Source organism: Nematolebias whitei, chromosome 9, assembly GCF_014905685.2.
Source record: "Nematolebias whitei isolate Nwh7 chromosome 9, NemWhi1, whole genome shotgun sequence".
In the NCBI taxonomy this organism is placed as follows: Eukaryota; Metazoa; Chordata; class Actinopteri; order Cyprinodontiformes; family Rivulidae; genus Nematolebias; species Nematolebias whitei.
This window is the reverse complement of record NC_056506.1, coordinates 5,122,521-5,140,961: the sequence shown is the minus strand read 5'-3', so window position 1 is coordinate 5,140,961 and position 18,441 is coordinate 5,122,521. Positions and strand designations below refer to the sequence as shown.

At 39.8% G+C, this 18,441-nt stretch overlaps 1 protein-coding gene across 1 annotated transcript in view; it reads right to left on the bottom strand.

Moving 5' to 3' along the window:
• Positions 1–18,441, bottom strand: part of LOC119414857 (tissue factor) — a 167,440-nt gene that overhangs the window by 90,527 nt on the left and 58,472 nt on the right. The window contains exon 3 of the mRNA XM_037681978.1: positions 14,279–14,368. Within this exon, the coding sequence (XP_037537906.1) occupies positions 14,279–14,368 (90 nt within the window). The remainder of the gene's footprint in view (positions 1–14,278; positions 14,369–18,441) is intronic.

The following is an 18,441-nucleotide window of genomic DNA, read 5'->3' as shown; positions in this document are numbered from 1 at the left end:
GTGCTATTTAAGAGACTGAGCTGAATACAGCTCCTCAGACTGAGGAAGTCTCTTGGATGAGAGACGAAACGTTTCTACATTTTTTTGTTGATTTGCTTTGTTTTGTTTTTTTGAATGTCCAGAGGACCAGATTTAACTTTTTTTGATTTTTCTACCTGGATTATTGAGCATGCATCAGGACAAACATAACTAGCATTGTTTTTTTAAACTTACCACTGAACAGCAACACTTAGTCTTGATTCTGTTGGGTTCCTTTCTGGACACACATTTAATTTCCATCCACTTATCTTCTCCTAAATTGGGCTGGGAGGTGACCTGTTTGAATGTTCTATAACTATCCACTTATCGACATACTCTCAACTTTAAGTTTTTACCGTGCAGGTTGGAAATGGCATACTTGTAGGGCAGCAACTTTCTTCCCAACTTCTTCAGGTGATGATGGCGTTCTTCTTCTTCTACTAGTGTTATTTGGCGGTTTTCAAAATATCCGCAGGGATACATTACCACCACCTGTGGGCACCTGTGGAGTGTGGACTGCCATTCTTCTTGAAGCGTACTGTACTATGTAGCAATATGTGCACAAGAACAACTGTTCTGATTGGCTGGAGAAGAAACACAGATGAAATGCACTGCTGATTGAACATTCATATATTTGGCGTGGATGTAGCACTGCTGTTTTGGTGCCTTGGGTAATGAAAATACATTTATTGTCCAATACAACGCAAGCGGAAACACCAAGAACAGCAAAACTGAGAAAAGAAAAGCGGAAAAGTGTAAGTTAAAATATGTTTTGGTCAATACGCTATTATTTATGGGTTTTACAATTGTAGTGTAAAACTATTAGTCACACTCATAGCTCATACTGTGAAACATAAATACATTTACAGTGTGGTTCCATTAGCAACGTTATCAGGTCTTGTTAGAAGGTCAGCTTGAATGTAATAACCATAAAAATTAATACGTAGATGCCTCAATGAATTGAATCGTACGTCGACGCCATTTTAAATATGGCAGAACATCTGGTCAACTAATACAGTGAAATGGAAAGAACTTCATAAATCACCATTCTACAAAGTGTTTTGATTTGATGCCAGACAGAGAACAGGAATAATAAGTATCACAGAAATATGAATTATGGCAGCTATTGCATATCCAGTACGCATAAACCATGGCCTCTGGATGTGATGGAGACATTTTTAAAAATGAGTCAACCCATCATAACTTAAATTAATAAAACAGATGGATTTAAAAGTTAAATTGTCTTGATAAATATGAAATTTCCGACGAAAATTACTTGATGATACTATTACTATTACATTACTGATTATTGAGATTACATAAATTACTATTGATACTAACTAATTATTTTGTTAATATATATATTATAGTATATTAATAGTATAAAGTAGTATATAGTAATACATCAATCAATCAATCAAAACTTTATTTCAGACACACATGGTCCATACTAGTAAACAAAAACAGGCAAAAAAAAAAAAAAAAGATAACACTAACAAGACACAATAAAAACAGAATGTTCATCCATTGCCACATAAATTAAGGCACCAGTGATTCTGCAGACTAGAAGAGAACCTAACCGAGCTTTGTATGAGATTGGTCAGAGTCTAAATGATGCTATTTACAGAGTTTGTTAGCCTACACATACATCTGTACATGGGTCATTCTCTGAATTTGGTGCACTTTGTGTCTCACAGGTTTACCTCAAATATAATGTAAACCACAAAATTTATTTAAAAACAAGAAATGGAAATATCTATGTGTGTTTGCATTATAATACACAAATATATTTTAAAAATGATGTTTTGAAAGATTTTATGGGTTGCTGAGTCATAGAAGTCAGCCAAATGAGCATGTTCCCACTGACCTAAGTCATTTTTTCACAGAATATAAAACGAATAAAAATAACCAGTAACTGCAAGTTATTTCTACTAATGTGAACATTTGCCGGTATACTTTAGCATAAATAAAAGGAATATGAGAAAAATACATGAATTATTTATAAAATAGCACTTTTTAATCATGTCCCCAAGGGGTTTTTTTTAACCCTGTAACAGCATACCAATCCCCCCTTTTAAAAATATGGTTCAGTCCAACTTCTTTAGCACCCAGGAACTGACATCACTCAAGTCTTTTCCCCCCTCACACTGTAAAGAGAGGTAAGTGTTAGCATTCGTTCTTACCTATATTTCATTGTTTTTATCCATAGATTGTCATTGTCAAGCTCAACCTTTCAACACTGTTACATGCATAAATCATATTTACTATTGTTTGGGAAAAATCAAAGAACCATCTTGAAAAAATATATTAATTTATTGTTTTCCTCCTGCCATGTGCTGCTCCATATACTAGCTAATGTGGACTTATGGCTACTTTTAGCTGAAATCTTAAACCCCATAACATTCAACTCCATAACAAAAACCACTGTTACAGGGTTGAAACATTGTTACGGGATTGAAGGTTGGACTGTTCTTAAGCCAGCCAGCTCCTTTTCTCTAAATGTTTTTACATGATCTTTTCAGACCATGCTGGGATAACCAAAAACAGATTATTTTGGCCTCTACAAGAGGATGTACTGTGGTATCCATTTGATGATGTTTTTGAGCTCATCCAGCCTTCTCAGCCCATGACAGGACATGATTGACATCGCATGCAAATTCAGAAAGAGATCTGGGACAGACTGACTAAAGGATGAATGAACAACAAATAGCAGGTACAACAGATCAGATAAGAAAAGAAACCATCCACATTCATTCAGAGTTTAGTTAATGCTACTTCCCATTTTTTATAGCCGTGTAATATTTTTTTACTGCTGATAGCACAGATGACAGATTCAAGCACATATAAATTTATTTTAATATTAACATTTATAGTTAAGAATGTAACTTTGTTGTGATGTCAGTTGTTACATTGTTAAACTGACTCCAGTGAGAGATTTTGTATACAACATTCAGCCTATGCTGTCCTTCGTTTTTCTACACATAAAACAGATCTGTTCAGTCTAAATGTGATGTTATTTTTAAACAATGTTAAATATGATATATTTAGTGGTGTTTCTTTTTTTGTTTGTTTTAATGAATTAAAGTATATTTTACCTTGATTAAATGTTGTCATTCATTCAACCCTGTTGCAGTGTGTTCAACACTGTTACTTGATACATTGTTATACATTTTTTAATATTAATAACACAAATAAAACAAATCTTTGTTGAACTGCATGCAAAGTTTAGAGGACTAGTAGAAAACATAAAAAAGTCTGATCTAATGTTTATATTAATGTAATTGCATGATTTATAAAACCGCGTATAAGTTCAAGTTGCCATATTCTACTTGACAATCTAATTATTATTATTTATCAACTAATCAAATAATCAAATAAAAAATGCTTACAATAAGTTATTTTACATGAGGGACAGGTGATTACAAAGGAACTGGAAGAATTAGTTTGATTATGTTTTAGCGTTATACTCATACAGGAATCAAATTGTCCCATTACGGGGTTGAATTTAAAACAATCTAAGTAACAAATAAATTCATAATAATGTTTGGGATTTCATGCCCAAGGTGGGAAAACATATTTTCTCAGAGTTTCAGATAGTCGTTCAGTAGATGCAATGTTCAGAAAGAATTTTTTATCGTATTTTTTTTCAGTAATCTGAGAACCCAAAGTGCACCGAATTCAGAGAATGACCCACATAAGGTTTCGAAGCACAGCAGCACAAGTTGGTACGTTGGCATTTACAAACATCTGACTGGCACTACTCCATTGCGGCACCTTAAGCAGCATCCTCGTGCCATCATTGTACACCACTTGAAGTTTATGCATATTGTACTGCTTTTTCTGTAATGTCGCCACAGGTGGGCAGCATACATTGGAGTACAATATGCTTTAAAGAGTGCCATTTTAACAGATACTGAGCACATAGAGTACTTCTGAAGAAGCATATTAGCTTGTACATATTGCATACAATGCTGCCTATAAATGTTCCTAACATCAGACAGGTCAGCAGTTATGTAATGTCTTAAGTATTTAACCTCCTCACTGACTTGGAGGATGTTGCCAGACAGAGTGAAGTCAGGAAAAGATAGTTTAGTGTCTTCTTTGCTCCCGACAATGATGATGTTACTCGATTTTACATTATATTTAATATCAAAGTCCAATCCATACTGAGAGCAAACCCTTAACAGTTGCTGTAGACCAGCACTATATGGACAAAAGATTACAAGATCGTCAGCATACATCAGGTGGTTGATGGTTCTATTGCCAACCCAACAGCCAGTCCTACATTGATTGAACAGCTTAGATAAATCATCCATATACACCCAACATTTTCCATCAGGTCATCTGGACAGTTTCTTTTTTTGTGCTGAAACATTTCGCCTTTGATACGGAAGGCTTCATCAGTCAAGGAAGCACACAACAAAACTGATTCTTCCTCCAACAGCTTACTCCAAAGTGGAACAAACCAGTTCTGCTTGTTGGAAATATTGGTTTTTATACCTGGATTATTGAGCATGGACTTTGTTGTCATCCATATACACGTTAAAAAAACTAGGAGACAAAATGCTGCCTTGTCGCACACCACTACTCACATAAAAAGAAGATGATACAGATTTTCCCCATTTTATACACATAGTGCATTGGTATGCTCACCAGTCTAAGATTCTGAATAGATATTTGGATACTCATTTTTCATGCAATTTATAAAACAATCTTCCATGATTTACATGATCAAATGCTTTGGAGGCATCAATAAAACACATAAAATGTGTTATTATATATTAATGGTATTATGCCTATTGTATAAATCCAAGATCTCTTTGAGAGCAAAAATGCACATACCAGTGTCAAGGTTTGGTTTGAAGCCAAACTGATTATCAGTAACATAGCACTCTCCAAGACCTTTGATAAAGTACTGGCCAGAGCTATAGGTCGATAGTTAGGCCCGAGCTGCGAAGCGCTGCAAAGGCCTATTGTATTCGCTCTGTTCAGGCCCCAGATGCAATTTTTTCTGCCAAATGATTTAGTGTTTTGGGGACCTTAACATATCCCAAAAGTCACCAAATTTGGTGGACGCATCAGGACTGGTGAAAAATTATGTATTTTAAGGGCTTGGCAAACAATGCAACAGAAACGGCTCAAGAGCGACACCTAGAAATTTTCAAAACATGATATTTGGTACGCTTGTCCAATTCTACAAGATGCACGGAAAACCCTCTGGCACCAACGTTGTACGATAAACAGGAAGGTGGCCATTTTGGAATGCCGGCCCAATTTTCACACCTTTTGGGCAGTTTACAGCCTCCACATTTGAACGAACTCCTCCTAGGGATTTTGCTCAATCGGTTTCAAACGTAGCCATTTTGGTCAAAAGGCATGGGGGACACAAAGTTATCAAAACGGTTCGTTTCAGAGCATGCTGAAGGGGCAGGGCCAGACCTCAAAATTTGACGTCTCTCCATGAAAAACGAAAAGCTAATAGCTCCTACATGAAAACTGTCTGAGACATCAAACTTTCAGTGATTGATCCACATCCAATCCCCTGCAAGACTGAATGGTCAAATCATGACATCACTTAAGCCATGCCTCCTGACAACAGGAAGTAAAGTTTTACGTTGAACAATTCCTATCTGGCCCCTGTTACCTGATCAGCATGATAGTGTGTCCAGTGACCGAAGACATGGTGTAATTTGCTTTCCAACACTGACAGTTTTGTGTAGAGCATGTTGGCGGCGCGGCGTGGCGAAGTAAGATGTAACACCGTCGCCATACGTTTGGCTCTAAATTCCACAGTTTTGAACCGAGGTGCACAAAAATCAGTATGATCGATCATTATCCACCCCTTGAACAGGAAGCCATGAAAAGTGGCCAATAGCCTCTACAGCGCCCCCTAGAATATTTTAAAACCTCAGCTCCAAGCCATTTTTGGACCAATAATTCTGAAACTCAGTGAACATCTGTATCTTCTCAGGACCTATGAAAATGTCTTTTGGAACCATTTTGGGTCAAAGGGGCAATTTTGGCCGTTTCTCATGGCACATTTTAACAAACTCCTCCGAGGGATTTTGATGGAATGCCTTCAAACTTGGTTAATATGCCCATAACACATTGGGGAGTAAAAGTTATCAAAAGCTTGCGTTTTTGTTTATGCTAAAAGGGCGTGGCCAGGCCTCAAAGTTGAGCTACACGCAATAAATTTCTAAACACTACAACTTTCACTTTGAAAAAGCGAAACGCACCACACTTGGCATGAATCATCCCTGTCCGATGCCCGACGATCGTCCGTGGTCATATTCTGACGTCATCAAAGCCCCACCCCCTCATAACAGGAAGTCACTTGTTTTGCTTGGAATGCTTCCTCTCTGACATCCTTGACCTAATCAGGATGATCCTGTGTTAGAAGACATTTACCAAGTTGGTCTGACTAGCTTTAAAGCACAAACTGTTTTTGCTGGAGGATGTGGGTGTGGCGACGTGGCAAATTCATAAGTGACGCCGTTACAATACGTTTGGCTCTGATTTGCACAGATTTAAGCCGAGTTGCATCAAAATCACTATGATCGATTGTCATCTACCCCTTCAACAGGAATCCATGATAATTGGCCAATAGCCTCTACAGTGCCACCTACATTTTTCCTACAGTTGTAGCTCAGTGATACAACATCCGATCTGCATCAGATTTATTGTGCGTCATCAGTGAGGACTTTTGGACACATTGACATTGTGGTTTAACTTATGACTCTAATGCGCCCCCTAGATTATTCCAAGTTATATCTCAATGATACATAATCCTATCTGCACCAGATTTTTGATGTGTGATCTGTGAGCATTTCTAGACACATTGGTGTTGTTTAACATTTGACTTAAGTGCGCCCCTAGATTATTCAAACTGTTATATCTCAATGATATATTATCCGATCTGCACCAGATTTTTTGTGCATTATAAGTGAGCACTTCGATATACATTTGTGTTGTTATTTAACATTTGACTTGAGTGCGCCCCCTAGATTATTCCAAAAGTTATATCTCAGTGATATAGCATCTGAGCTGAATCAGATTTTGGGTGCGTAATTGCTGAACACTTCTAGATTCATTGGTATTATTTTTTAACATTTGACTCAAGTGCACCCCCTACATTATTCCAACATTTATATCTCAGTGAAATATCATCCCATATGTACCAGATTTATTGTGCGTGATCAGGGAGCACTTATAGAGATATTGGTCTTGTTCTTTAACATTTGACTCAAGTACGCCCCCTACATTATTCCAACAGTTATATATCAGTGATACATCATCCGATCAGAACCAGATTTTTTATGCATAATCAGTGAGCACGTCTAGACACATTGAGATTGTGGTTTAATATATGACTCAAGTGCGCCCCTAGATTAATTTAATCAGTTATATATCAGTGATATATCATCCGATCTTAGACAGATTTTGGGTACGTCATTAGTGAACACTTCTAGACACACTGGTATTGTTGTTTAACTTTTGACTCTAGTGCACCCCCTATATTATTCCAATAGTTGTATCTCAGTCAAATATCATCCAATATGTACCAAATGTTATGTACATGATCAGTGAGCACTTATAGACACATTGATATTGTTCTTTAACATTTGACTCAAGTGAACCCCTAGATTATTCCAACAGTTATATCTCAGTGATACATCATCCAATCTAGACCAGATTTTATTACGTGATTAGTGAGCACTTGTGACTGGCTGTGGATCAATCACTGATGGGTTTTATGTCTCAGACAGTTTCGTCTAGGAGCTATTATCGTTTCATTTTTCATGGCGAGATGTCAAACATTGAGGTCTGGCCCCGCCCCTTCAACATGCTCCGAAACAAACTGTTTTGATAACTTTGCGTCCCTCATGCCTTTTGACCAAAATGGCCAAGTTTGAAACCGATTGAGCGAAATCCCTAGGAGGAGTTGGTTCAAATGCGGAGGTTGTAAACTGCCCAAAAGGTATGAAAATTGGGCCAACATTCCAAAATGGCCGGCTTCCTGTTTATTGTACAACGTTGGTGCCGACGGTTTTCTGTACATCTTGGGGAATTGGACAAGCGTACCAAATTTCATGTTTCTACGACAAACTAAGGTTAACGCAGAGGGTATTTTGAAAATTTCTAGGTGTCGCTCTTGAGCCGTTTCTGTTGCATTTTTTGCCAAGCCCTTAAAATACATAGTTTTTCCCAAGTCCTGATGCGTCCGCCAAATTTAGTGACTTTTGGGATATGCTAAGGCCCCCAAAACACAAAATCGTTTGGCGGAAAAATTGCATCTGGGGCCTGAACAGAGCGATTACAATAGGCCTTTGCAGCGCTTCGCTGCTCGGGACTAAAAAAGTTGAAATGTTTCGTCTTTCATCCGAAAGACTTCTTCAGTCAGACCAGGGTGCACCTGGTGATGAGCTGCTGAGATCACGTGAGAGCTGTGCTGTGTAAGTAACATGGCAGGATACTGCTAAACAAAAATGATTGGACTCAGGTAAAACAAGTCAATATATTACAATCAAACATAAAAAATATTGTTAATACTAACCTCTACATATTGTTTCAATAAACCAAACTGGACGAGGAAACCTTGGGCAGTCTGGAAAGTTACATGGATGAGCGTTTTGACAACATCGTGATGGGTAAACCACAAAAAAACACTGCATCCACGGCCACACCAACTCCTAAACGCACATGTTCAGCGAGCTCAACTAGCACGTCCACCTCTCCAGAGAAAAGCTTCACTGATGTCCTGGGCTCTATAGACAAGAAGCTAACCAGCTTAGATACCCAGCTTGCCCTGGTGGAGGTTCTAGGAGTTTCAAGCACTGAGGGAGTCTCTGGAGTTCAGCCAAGCTCAGGTGGCATCGCTCGCTGCTGAGAACCAAACTCTGAGGGGTGATGTCAAATAACTCACTGAGAAGATGTCGCAGCTGACCAGAGAGAACAGGAAAATGAAAGAATCCATTCTGGACATTCAGGCTCGAAGCATGCGAGACAATCTTGTCTTCTCAGGGATCCCAGAATGAGCAAAAGAGGATGTCGAAGTTACGATTCATGAGTTTATCCAACGTCAGCTGAAACTCCCAAATGAGACGGTAAAAAACATCACTTTCCATCGTGTTCACCGGCTCGGAGGTAAAAAGCCCAGTACCAAGCAACCTCGGCCAATTATAGCTAAATTTGAGCACTATAAACAAAAAGAGCCGGTCAGAAGTCAGGGCAGAGAGCTGCGTGGGACGGACTTCAGTGTGAACGATCAATTTCCAAAAGAGATCCTCGATCGGAGGCGAGTTTTGTTTCCAACCAGGAGGAAATACATGTCTGAGGGCATGTATATTTAGTTGATGTTTTTCTTAGTTCATATCTTAAATGTTATTACTGTTTTTCTTGTACATTTTATTGTTGGATGTAACTGGGACCTTGTGTACATAATTTCGCTCCACCACATGTACCACATGAGGTGCGAATGACAATAAAGAATCTCTGACTGACTCTGATCAGAGCTACGATGGCTGTAGATAAACTTTATGATAATGGTCCGTTGTTCAGGGAATGGGAGCACTATGTGGCTTTATTAAAAGGAACAACACGTTAGTTTGAAGCAGGGCTATTCAACTGATGGCCCGTGGGCCAAATCAGGCCCACAGGCGAGCTAAGTTTGGTCCACTAATGGGTTCACACTTTTAAAACAAAACAAGAGTTTTAACTATAAAACAAAGTAACTTAATGATAAGAACTACTGGATATCTGACCCCTGAGCGCTTGGCTTTCAGTAACTGTGGCCCCCTGGGCAATTTAGTTGAATAGTCCTGGTTTAATGCTTGTAACACTGGAGGTAAATTAACTGGCATTTGTAAATAAAATGTAAAGCACAGCTTGGTAAGGTGTCTGCACTGGTGAAAGTGAACGGTGTCACTGTTATTCTTTTTTTTGTTTGTTTGTTTCCTTTATTTTCCTTTTTTAGGGGTTTCTTAAAAACCATCAGGCTTTCTTCAATGTTAGGTGGTTACTTGATGTACTGTACACTCCTGGTCCACTCGAGCATACCTGTGATGAAGTCATTCTTTCATTAGATGCGGAAAAATTATTGACCGGGTGGAGTGGGACTGCCTCTTCAGGACTTTAAAGTTATTTAAGTTTGGTCCCAAATTCGTATCATGGGTGAGGCTGATTTAAATCTCCCCAATGGTGGTGGTCCTCATTACCTGTAACATATCCTCCTATGAACTACAGCAAGGTACGAGACGGGTGCCCGCTTTCACCACATCATTTTGGTTAGCGATAGAACCAGTAACTTTGTGGCAGAACTCCACCATTAAGAGGATAAGTTGACAAGGTACAGAACACAAATTCTCTGTATGCAAATTACCTTATTTTGTATATATCAGAGGCAGCACGGTGGCGCAATTGGTAGAGCTGCTGCCTCTCAGTGAGCAGGTCCTTGGTTCAAACCCCGGTCCAGGGGCCTTTCTGGGTGGAGTTTGTATGTTCTCTCCGTGCATGCGTGGGTTTTCCCCGGGTGCTCCGGTTTCCTCCCACAGACCAAAAACATGCATGTTAGGCTAATTGGTAACTCTAAATTGTCCCTAGGTGTGAGTGAGAGAGTGAATGGTTGTTTGTCTCGTTTGTCTCTATGTGTCCCTGTGATGGACTGGAGACCCGTCCAGGGTGTACCCCGCCCCTCGCACAGTGATTGCTGGACATGGGCACCGGCGACCGCCATGACCCAAAATGGAATAAGCGGGTAAAGATAATGGATGGATGGATGGATGGACTTCCTCTCATTTTTCCAGCTCCATTTATTAGCAGACTCGATGTTTAATGCTGTATTGTACCGTTTTGAGAGACAGGGTGATCAATGAAAATATATTTTCTGCACATGCATTTACTAAAATTTTTCCCACAGATAGGAGGAGGTAACCCAAATAAAATGTATCATCTTAACTAAAAATTAACATCACTCATGCCAAATATTCAGCACTAAACTTTGAAACCTTAACTCTTCTGAGTACTCATATTCAATGCATGTTGTAATTACATTTTGCTGTTTTCTTGTGAAAAATAACTTTGCTTATTCTAGGAAGATCCAGAGTAGGGACACTGGTGGTGAAAAGAAAAGTTGAATGTGAATGTTTCAGGAGGCAGAGATGGAACCGGAGGATGTAGGTGACCCTGTTGAAGAAATCTAACATATCCTTATGAAGGTTCATGTTTGTAAACATGGAAAAAAGGGGACAAAAGTATGAATGAAATGTGATTCATGCTGTTCTACTATAAAGCCATTACAGTGAAGAAGTAACAATGAAATACTTTATGTTAACAACCCCATTTAGTGGTAGAGATGGAAAATGCAGAGTAACCTGTCTTATAAGGCTGAAATTGGGTTGATGACGTTTGAATGTGATTATTTTCCTATTGTTATGAAGTTTACACTGACATCATTAAGATAGAGGAAGCTGATTAAAATATTACAAGTACCAAACAGGAACTAAACACAGGGAACATCACATGACCTATGGAGATCCACACTGCGGACCAGCTAGGATAGAAGTAGACAGGAAAATTAGAGACTATCTGAAGACAGACGTCTAGACAGTGAAGCAGAAGATATTTGCAGATTTTGTATTACAGGTGGCGAGTTAAAGGAAGGCAGTCTCTGGGTCCACCGACTGCTCTGACCCTGGAAGAAGTAACGGAGGAATACAGGTACAGATCATATTTTGAAGAATTGAGAACCTTGCTGTCAGGCTTTCATTCAAAGGTGACAAAACAGAAGGAGAGAGAAGACTCTGGGAGGTCCCACATAGTGGGTCATGCTGAAAGTCATCACAAGGAAGTGGAAGGAGCCAAGGTGGACAGGCACCTACAGGGCTGAACGGAGGTGGACTGGACCTCATCAGGTGGTTGAGAGAACATTGCATGCCGTTCGTCTCAAGGAGAAGGGCGACATCTGGTACCATTGGAGCCAGTGCACCCCAGCAGAAGAGCCGAACCGATCATTGGACCAAGTCAGGATCAATCTGGTCGATGAAAGCCCCCCACTTTGTCAGGATAAGTGACCAGACTACCCTCACTGTATCGAGACCAATGACTCGATAAGCTCAGAAAAGCCCCACCCCCAGAAAGCCCCAATAAACTCCCTTCTACCCAACTTTGTCAGGGCAAGTGGCCTGACACAAAACAGTCAGAGGCTAGAAAAGGAGAACAGTCTCCAAGCCCTGATACATACAGTACATTAAAAAAAACTGAACTGAACTTATTCCCCCAAGAAAAGCGAGAAGACGGACCCACTGACTTAGAACTCTCCAGTGCATGTATGTCCCTAGAAAAAAGTTTAAAAATATTGACATAGACATAAAGTGACATAAAGACATAAAGTGCCAGCAGAACCACCTCCTGATCAACGCAGCTAAAACTGAGGAGCTGGTGGTGGATTTCCGCAGGCACAGACCCACCTCACTGAACCCGGTGAACATCCAGGGAGTGGAAATTGAGATAGTGGATTCTTGGGGAGTGGTGGAACAGAGGTTAGAGAAGCTGGGCCTGTGATCGGAAAGTTGCAGGTTCAAATCCTGGTACTGTCAACATCGAAATGTGGGTGGAAAAGGTGAAACACCCACACCTGCCTCCAACCGCATTTGCCCCACTCTGGGCCCCTGAGCAAGGTCCTTAACCCCCACCATCTGCTCCCAAAAACAGGTCTCTCTTGAAAATGAGTTCTCGTGACTCAAGGAGACTACCTGTATAAATAAAGGGTAAATGAAAAAAAACATATATATATATAAGTACCTGGCTGTTCACCTGAACAATAAACTGGACTGGTCTCACAACACTGATGCACTTTACAGAAAGGGTCAGAGAAGATTCTACCTGCTGAGGAAACTGCGGTCTTTTGGAGTGCAGGGGGTGCTCCTGAAGACCTTATTTGACTCTGTAGTGGCATCAGACAACTTCTATGGTGTTGTGTGTTGGAGCAGCAGCTTATCATCAGCTGAGAAAAAGTGGCTAGATAAGCTCATCAAGAAGGTCAGCTCGGTGCTTGGATGTCCCCTCAACCCAGTGCAGGTGGAGGTAGACAGAAGGACTCCAGCTAAAATAACATCAATGTTGGACAACGTCTCCCACCCCATGCATGAAGCTGCATGAAGCTCTCAGGACATGCAGTGTTCCCTCATGCGGACTGAACTTGGCAAAAGGGCCTTCTCCTACTCTGCTCCTGTTTCCTGGAATATCTTGCAAAAAGACATGAAGCTCTCGACCTTTGACCTCTCTAAGTGGCTTTAAACGTCTGTTGAATTCCTGGCAAGAACCAATGCAGACATGTTCCTGTTTTTAGTTTTCTACACCGCCTTATAACGTAGCTGTTTTTGCTATTTTTTTTGCCATCTTATTTTAATTTGTAAAAAATAAAAAAATGAAAATATGTATGCCTCCGATTGTCTATTGCTGTCATTGTTATCCACTGTTGTCATTACTCTTTGTTAAAATCAGGTCTCTCTTGTAAATGAGTCCTCAAGGCTCATTGGGCTTAACCTGTATAAATAAAGGTTGAATGAATGTTGCTGAACTGGACAGCTCTTTCAGTGACAGATTACTTCATCCTAAATGCACAAAGGAGTGTCACTGCAGATCCTTCCTCCCAGCAGCTGTTGGACTTTAAAACCATCACTGCTCACAACAAATGCAATAAGGATTAAATACAAGTGGACCTCTGCTCAATCACCCACTCTGCATATACTACTTTATTGTAAATAGTCTGCCATTCTCAATGTTCAATACATATTGAACATTATTATTGTTATTGTTTATCTTATTTCTTTATATATATATATATTTTTTTTTTTACATTTTAGGAACTTTTTGTGTGAATCTTTTTATCTTTTGCTGCTGTTACACTTGAATTTCCCATCCGTGGGACAATAAAGGCTGTTTCTATTCTATTCTATTCTATTCTATTCTATTCTATTCTAATGAGCCTTTTGATCTTAATTCGCTTGACAGTTTTTACATTAAAATCAAAAAGTCTGTTTTTTTTTCCGAGCGTAAAATATTACATAGTGCGGTCAACATTACTGAAGATGATTTATTACTGTCTTCCAACAATAACACAAAAAAATACAGTATTACATGTGCTCAGAGGACCAGTGTTTTGAAGTTTTTTAAACCATACTGAAAAGTTAAGTTAATCTTCAGAAACGTGTTTATTATATTTACAGAAAAAGTGCTTACAAGAGAAATGAGTTCCTACCGGTCTACAGGGTCCAGTTCGTTGGTCAGATCACATTCAAGGTGTGGAATCTGACTGCAGTCAGAACTTTCCCTCCAGTCAAGATTTTCACTGAAAGATGAGAGAAAACATGAAGCTTTAAAGGAAAAGTCTGGCTCATCCCTTCTTTTTATTTTGTATACAGACAGCTGCAGGTCTTTCCTGGTCCAGTTTTCTAATGGCACAGCACTCTTAAATCCTCTTCGAGGTCCAGAGTCAGACCTGGTGCCCTACCTGCTTCTGCGGGCAGGTGCAAGGACAACTATCCTAATGTCTCTAAGGGGAAAAGGAGCTTGCGATGAATTTGAGTAAAAATTGGAGAATGCCTAAACTCAGCTCAATTCATGGAAAATATGTGGAAATTGAGAACTCATGCAAATATTTGAGAACTGTTTGATTCCAAACTAAAACTTGACGTGAACACTGACTATATCAAGCAAGGTCAGCAGACAATCCATTTACTGAGGAAGCTAAATTCTTTTAACATCCGTAAGGAAATTTTATGCAATTTTTATCAGTTTATGGAAAGCATTTAACTTTTTTCCTTTATTTGTTGGTTCGGTGGACTGTAAAGGATAAGAAGAGCCTGCAGAGCATTGTTAAAGTCTGCCCCAAAATAACTGGGGTCCAGCAGAGAGAACTGCAATCCTTGTGGGTGGGTGAAGCAGGTACATCGCAAAACTGGGGATAAATTATCCTGATGGAACCACATCACGTCTTCTGAATTCATACTGATGCCTTCAGACTACTGCTTTATAGCAGCACGCAGGAAGACAGGCAGGCTGTCTTACTGCTTTACTGTCTGCCATCAGGCTGCTGAAGCTTGACGGCAGCTCTGACTTATTCTTGCAGCTTTACCACAAAGTGGTTGAGTAGTGATGCTGTTTGGATTGTTATTGTTCAATATATATTTTTTGATAATTTTGTTATTTTTATGCATTTATTTTTCATTACTTATAGGTACATGACCGCGTGCGAGCGAGAGAGAGAGAGAGAGAGAGAGAGAGAGAGATTGATTTTGATTTTTAGATTTTTAGAAAACCTTTATTATGAAGGACCACTCATAATACAAAATCTAGAGGAGGAAAAAAAAAAAAACACTGCAAACAATGCAGATGCCATTAAAAAAACATCCTATGGTTAAAAATAAATTAAAAAAAAGCAACAACATTCAAATTAAGAACCAGCAAAGTAGCTATACATCCAGTACAGTTCCAAAGGAGAGTTCACCGTTTGAGACTTTGCATAAAACTTTTTTAAAAGCCCATACATTTGAAAACGTACCAAGGTCGTTTTTTTCTTAAATAATAATCAAAATCTATTTGTAAACGGGCCCTGAGCATCCTCTTTAGTAGAAGGACAACATCAACATTGCTAGACTGCTCAATTTTGTTTTTTCGGCTGACATAAATGGCCATTTTTGCTGTCGCCACGATGAAGTTAAACAGCTGGCATTTGTCTTTATACTTCTTTGAATATCTGTAACCAAGAATGAACATTTGCATAGAAAAGGTTTCATGACACAATGTAAAGAAACCTCTCAGAAAAATAAAGAGAGGAACTAAACGACAACAAAGCATAAAACAGTGAAAGACGGTTTCTCTCTGTAGGCAAAAGGGACACTCTGGACTTACTGTGGGATTAATAACAGAGACAAACGAGTTTACAGCAATGGCTCCCTGTAGAACTCTCCATTGCAAATCTGCCACTTTTTTTGCCAGTGGTGGCTTGTAGAGTGCCCTCCATTCAGGTCCAACATCATCACTGAGACCAAGGTGAGACCTCCAAACAGTGTCAGCTCTAGCATTGAGCTTGTCTCTATGCAATATGTGAACAAACATTCTGTACATTTGTTTGCCAGTAGCTTTACAGATTGATCCAACCATCCCACCCTGTAATAAAGATCTGCTAAGAACATTAAAAACTGGAAGAATGTTTACAGTTGGAAAATCATCAGTCGCGTCAGGAAGTACATTATTGCTGGAAAACTGATACAGCATGTCGTGTTCAGCGTCCGACAAAACTGCCTTCCAATCCATGAGCAGTAAAGACACCACCCGAACAGACTTCACCCCCACCTGGCAGGCCAGAGCAGCAGCATTGTCAAGGGTCGAACCTGCATACGTCAACACCTGCCCAGATCACCACTCCAGATTCGCGGAACTTCTTGACAAGCGTGGTTCCCATTTGGCAGTTGTTAAAACGAGTCCCAAAGATGACTGGTTCCTGAAGCAACCAGTGAAGAGAGTCTGAGTGTGCTGGTCTCTCAATTTTTAACAAGTTCCAGGCCTTAAACAAGCTCTTGTAGAAACTCGGTAGAGTGCTGGTGTCAAGGCATTTCAAGTCCATCAAGAACAGTGTCTTGTTGAGTCCCAGCCCGCCAAGTCGGTTTAGGATGGAGCAGGCTAATGGTCGCCACAACAAGTTTGTAGGTCCACAGAGAAACCTTTGGATAAACATTAGTCGAAATGCCACTCCTCTACTGGCCAGGTGAATCAAGCCTTGTCCTCCAATGTCCTTTGACAGGTACAGGGTGCTCTGAGGGACCCAGTGCAAATGGTCCCAAAAAAAGTTTACAAGCACAGTTTGAATCCTGGATAGTAGATCTGGTGGGGGGTCAATAACAGACAGGCGGTGCCATAGAGTGGAGAAAATCAGATTATTGATGATAAGAGTCCGACCTCTATAAGACAACTTGTTTTTAATCCACTTCCACTTTGCGAGACGACCCTTGATTTTTTCCAGCACATTCTCCCAGTTTTTCAGTGATGTTTTTCCATCACCTAAAAAAACACCCAAGTATTTTATTTCTCCAATTTTCCAAAACAACCCTGTTGGTAACTTAAGTTTCTTTTCCAAATCTCCAATGCTAAAAGCCTCACTCTTTTCCCAGTTCACTTTAGCTGAATAAATCAAAGAGAAAAGCTCAATGGCTGCTGTTAACAAATCAATGTCCTTCTGATTATCAACAAAAACAACCAAATCATCAGCATAGGCTGACAACTTTACAGGAGACACACATCCTGGTAAACATAGTCCTTTAAGGTCAGTTCTCAATCTGTGGTGGAAATATGCAACAAGGGCTCAATGGCCAGGGAGTACAGCATACCCGATAAAGCGCAGCCCTGTCTGATGCCTCTTAGTACCTGAAAAGGAGCACACAAGCCACCATTGACCTTGAGTACACTCTCAATATTATCATATAGAACCTTGATGTGTTCCACAAAACCAGGGGAAAAACCAAAAGCAAGTAGAGTGTTCCATAAATATTGATGTTCAACTCGATCAAAGGCTTTTTCCTGACCAAGTGACAGGATACCTGCAGTTAGACCATGACATTTACAGATCGCTAAAAGATCTCTGAGCAAGATTATGTTGTCAGTAATGAGTCTACCAGGTACACAATAAGTTTGGTCAGGATGAATGACCTCTTCCATTGCCTTCCTTAGTCTGTTGGCAAGAACTTTAGATAGGATCTTATAATCTGAGCATAACAATGACACTGGTCTCCAGTTTTTTATCAATAGCAGATCACCTTTTTTTGGCAGTAGGGTGAGAACTGCTCTCCTACAGCTCAGTGACAAGCATTTGCGGCTAAGACTGTCGCTGAGTACTGCCAGCAGGTCTTCCCCAATCACTGGCCAAAGAGATTTATAAAAATCGACTGGGAGCCCATCAATGCCAGGAGCTTTACCACTTTGCATGCTCTGTAGGGCATCTTGAAGCTCAGCAAGTGAAAGTTCCACTGACAGTGCATCATTAGTTTCCTTTCTAACTTGAGGAAGATCTTGATAAAAACAGTGGGCCACAGCTGGGTGTTCTTGATATTCAGTGTTATATAACTGCCTATAGAAACTGACAGCATGTTTCCGAATAGTATCAAAATCAGTCAGTATCTCACCCGTGTCGGATTTTAAGGAGTGTATAGTTTTCTTTTGCCCATTTTTACATTCTAGACCAAAAAAAAATGATGAGGGGACATCCATCATTGCAACCTGATAGAAGCGGGACCTAACCAGAGCTCCCTGTGCCGCCGCCCCAAGCAGACTGGACAATGCAAAATTTTTGTCCTTGATTAAACCTACATAGTGCTGATCACCTGTGGCCTCAAACTGTTGCTGCAGATTTTGAATCTCAGATTCTAA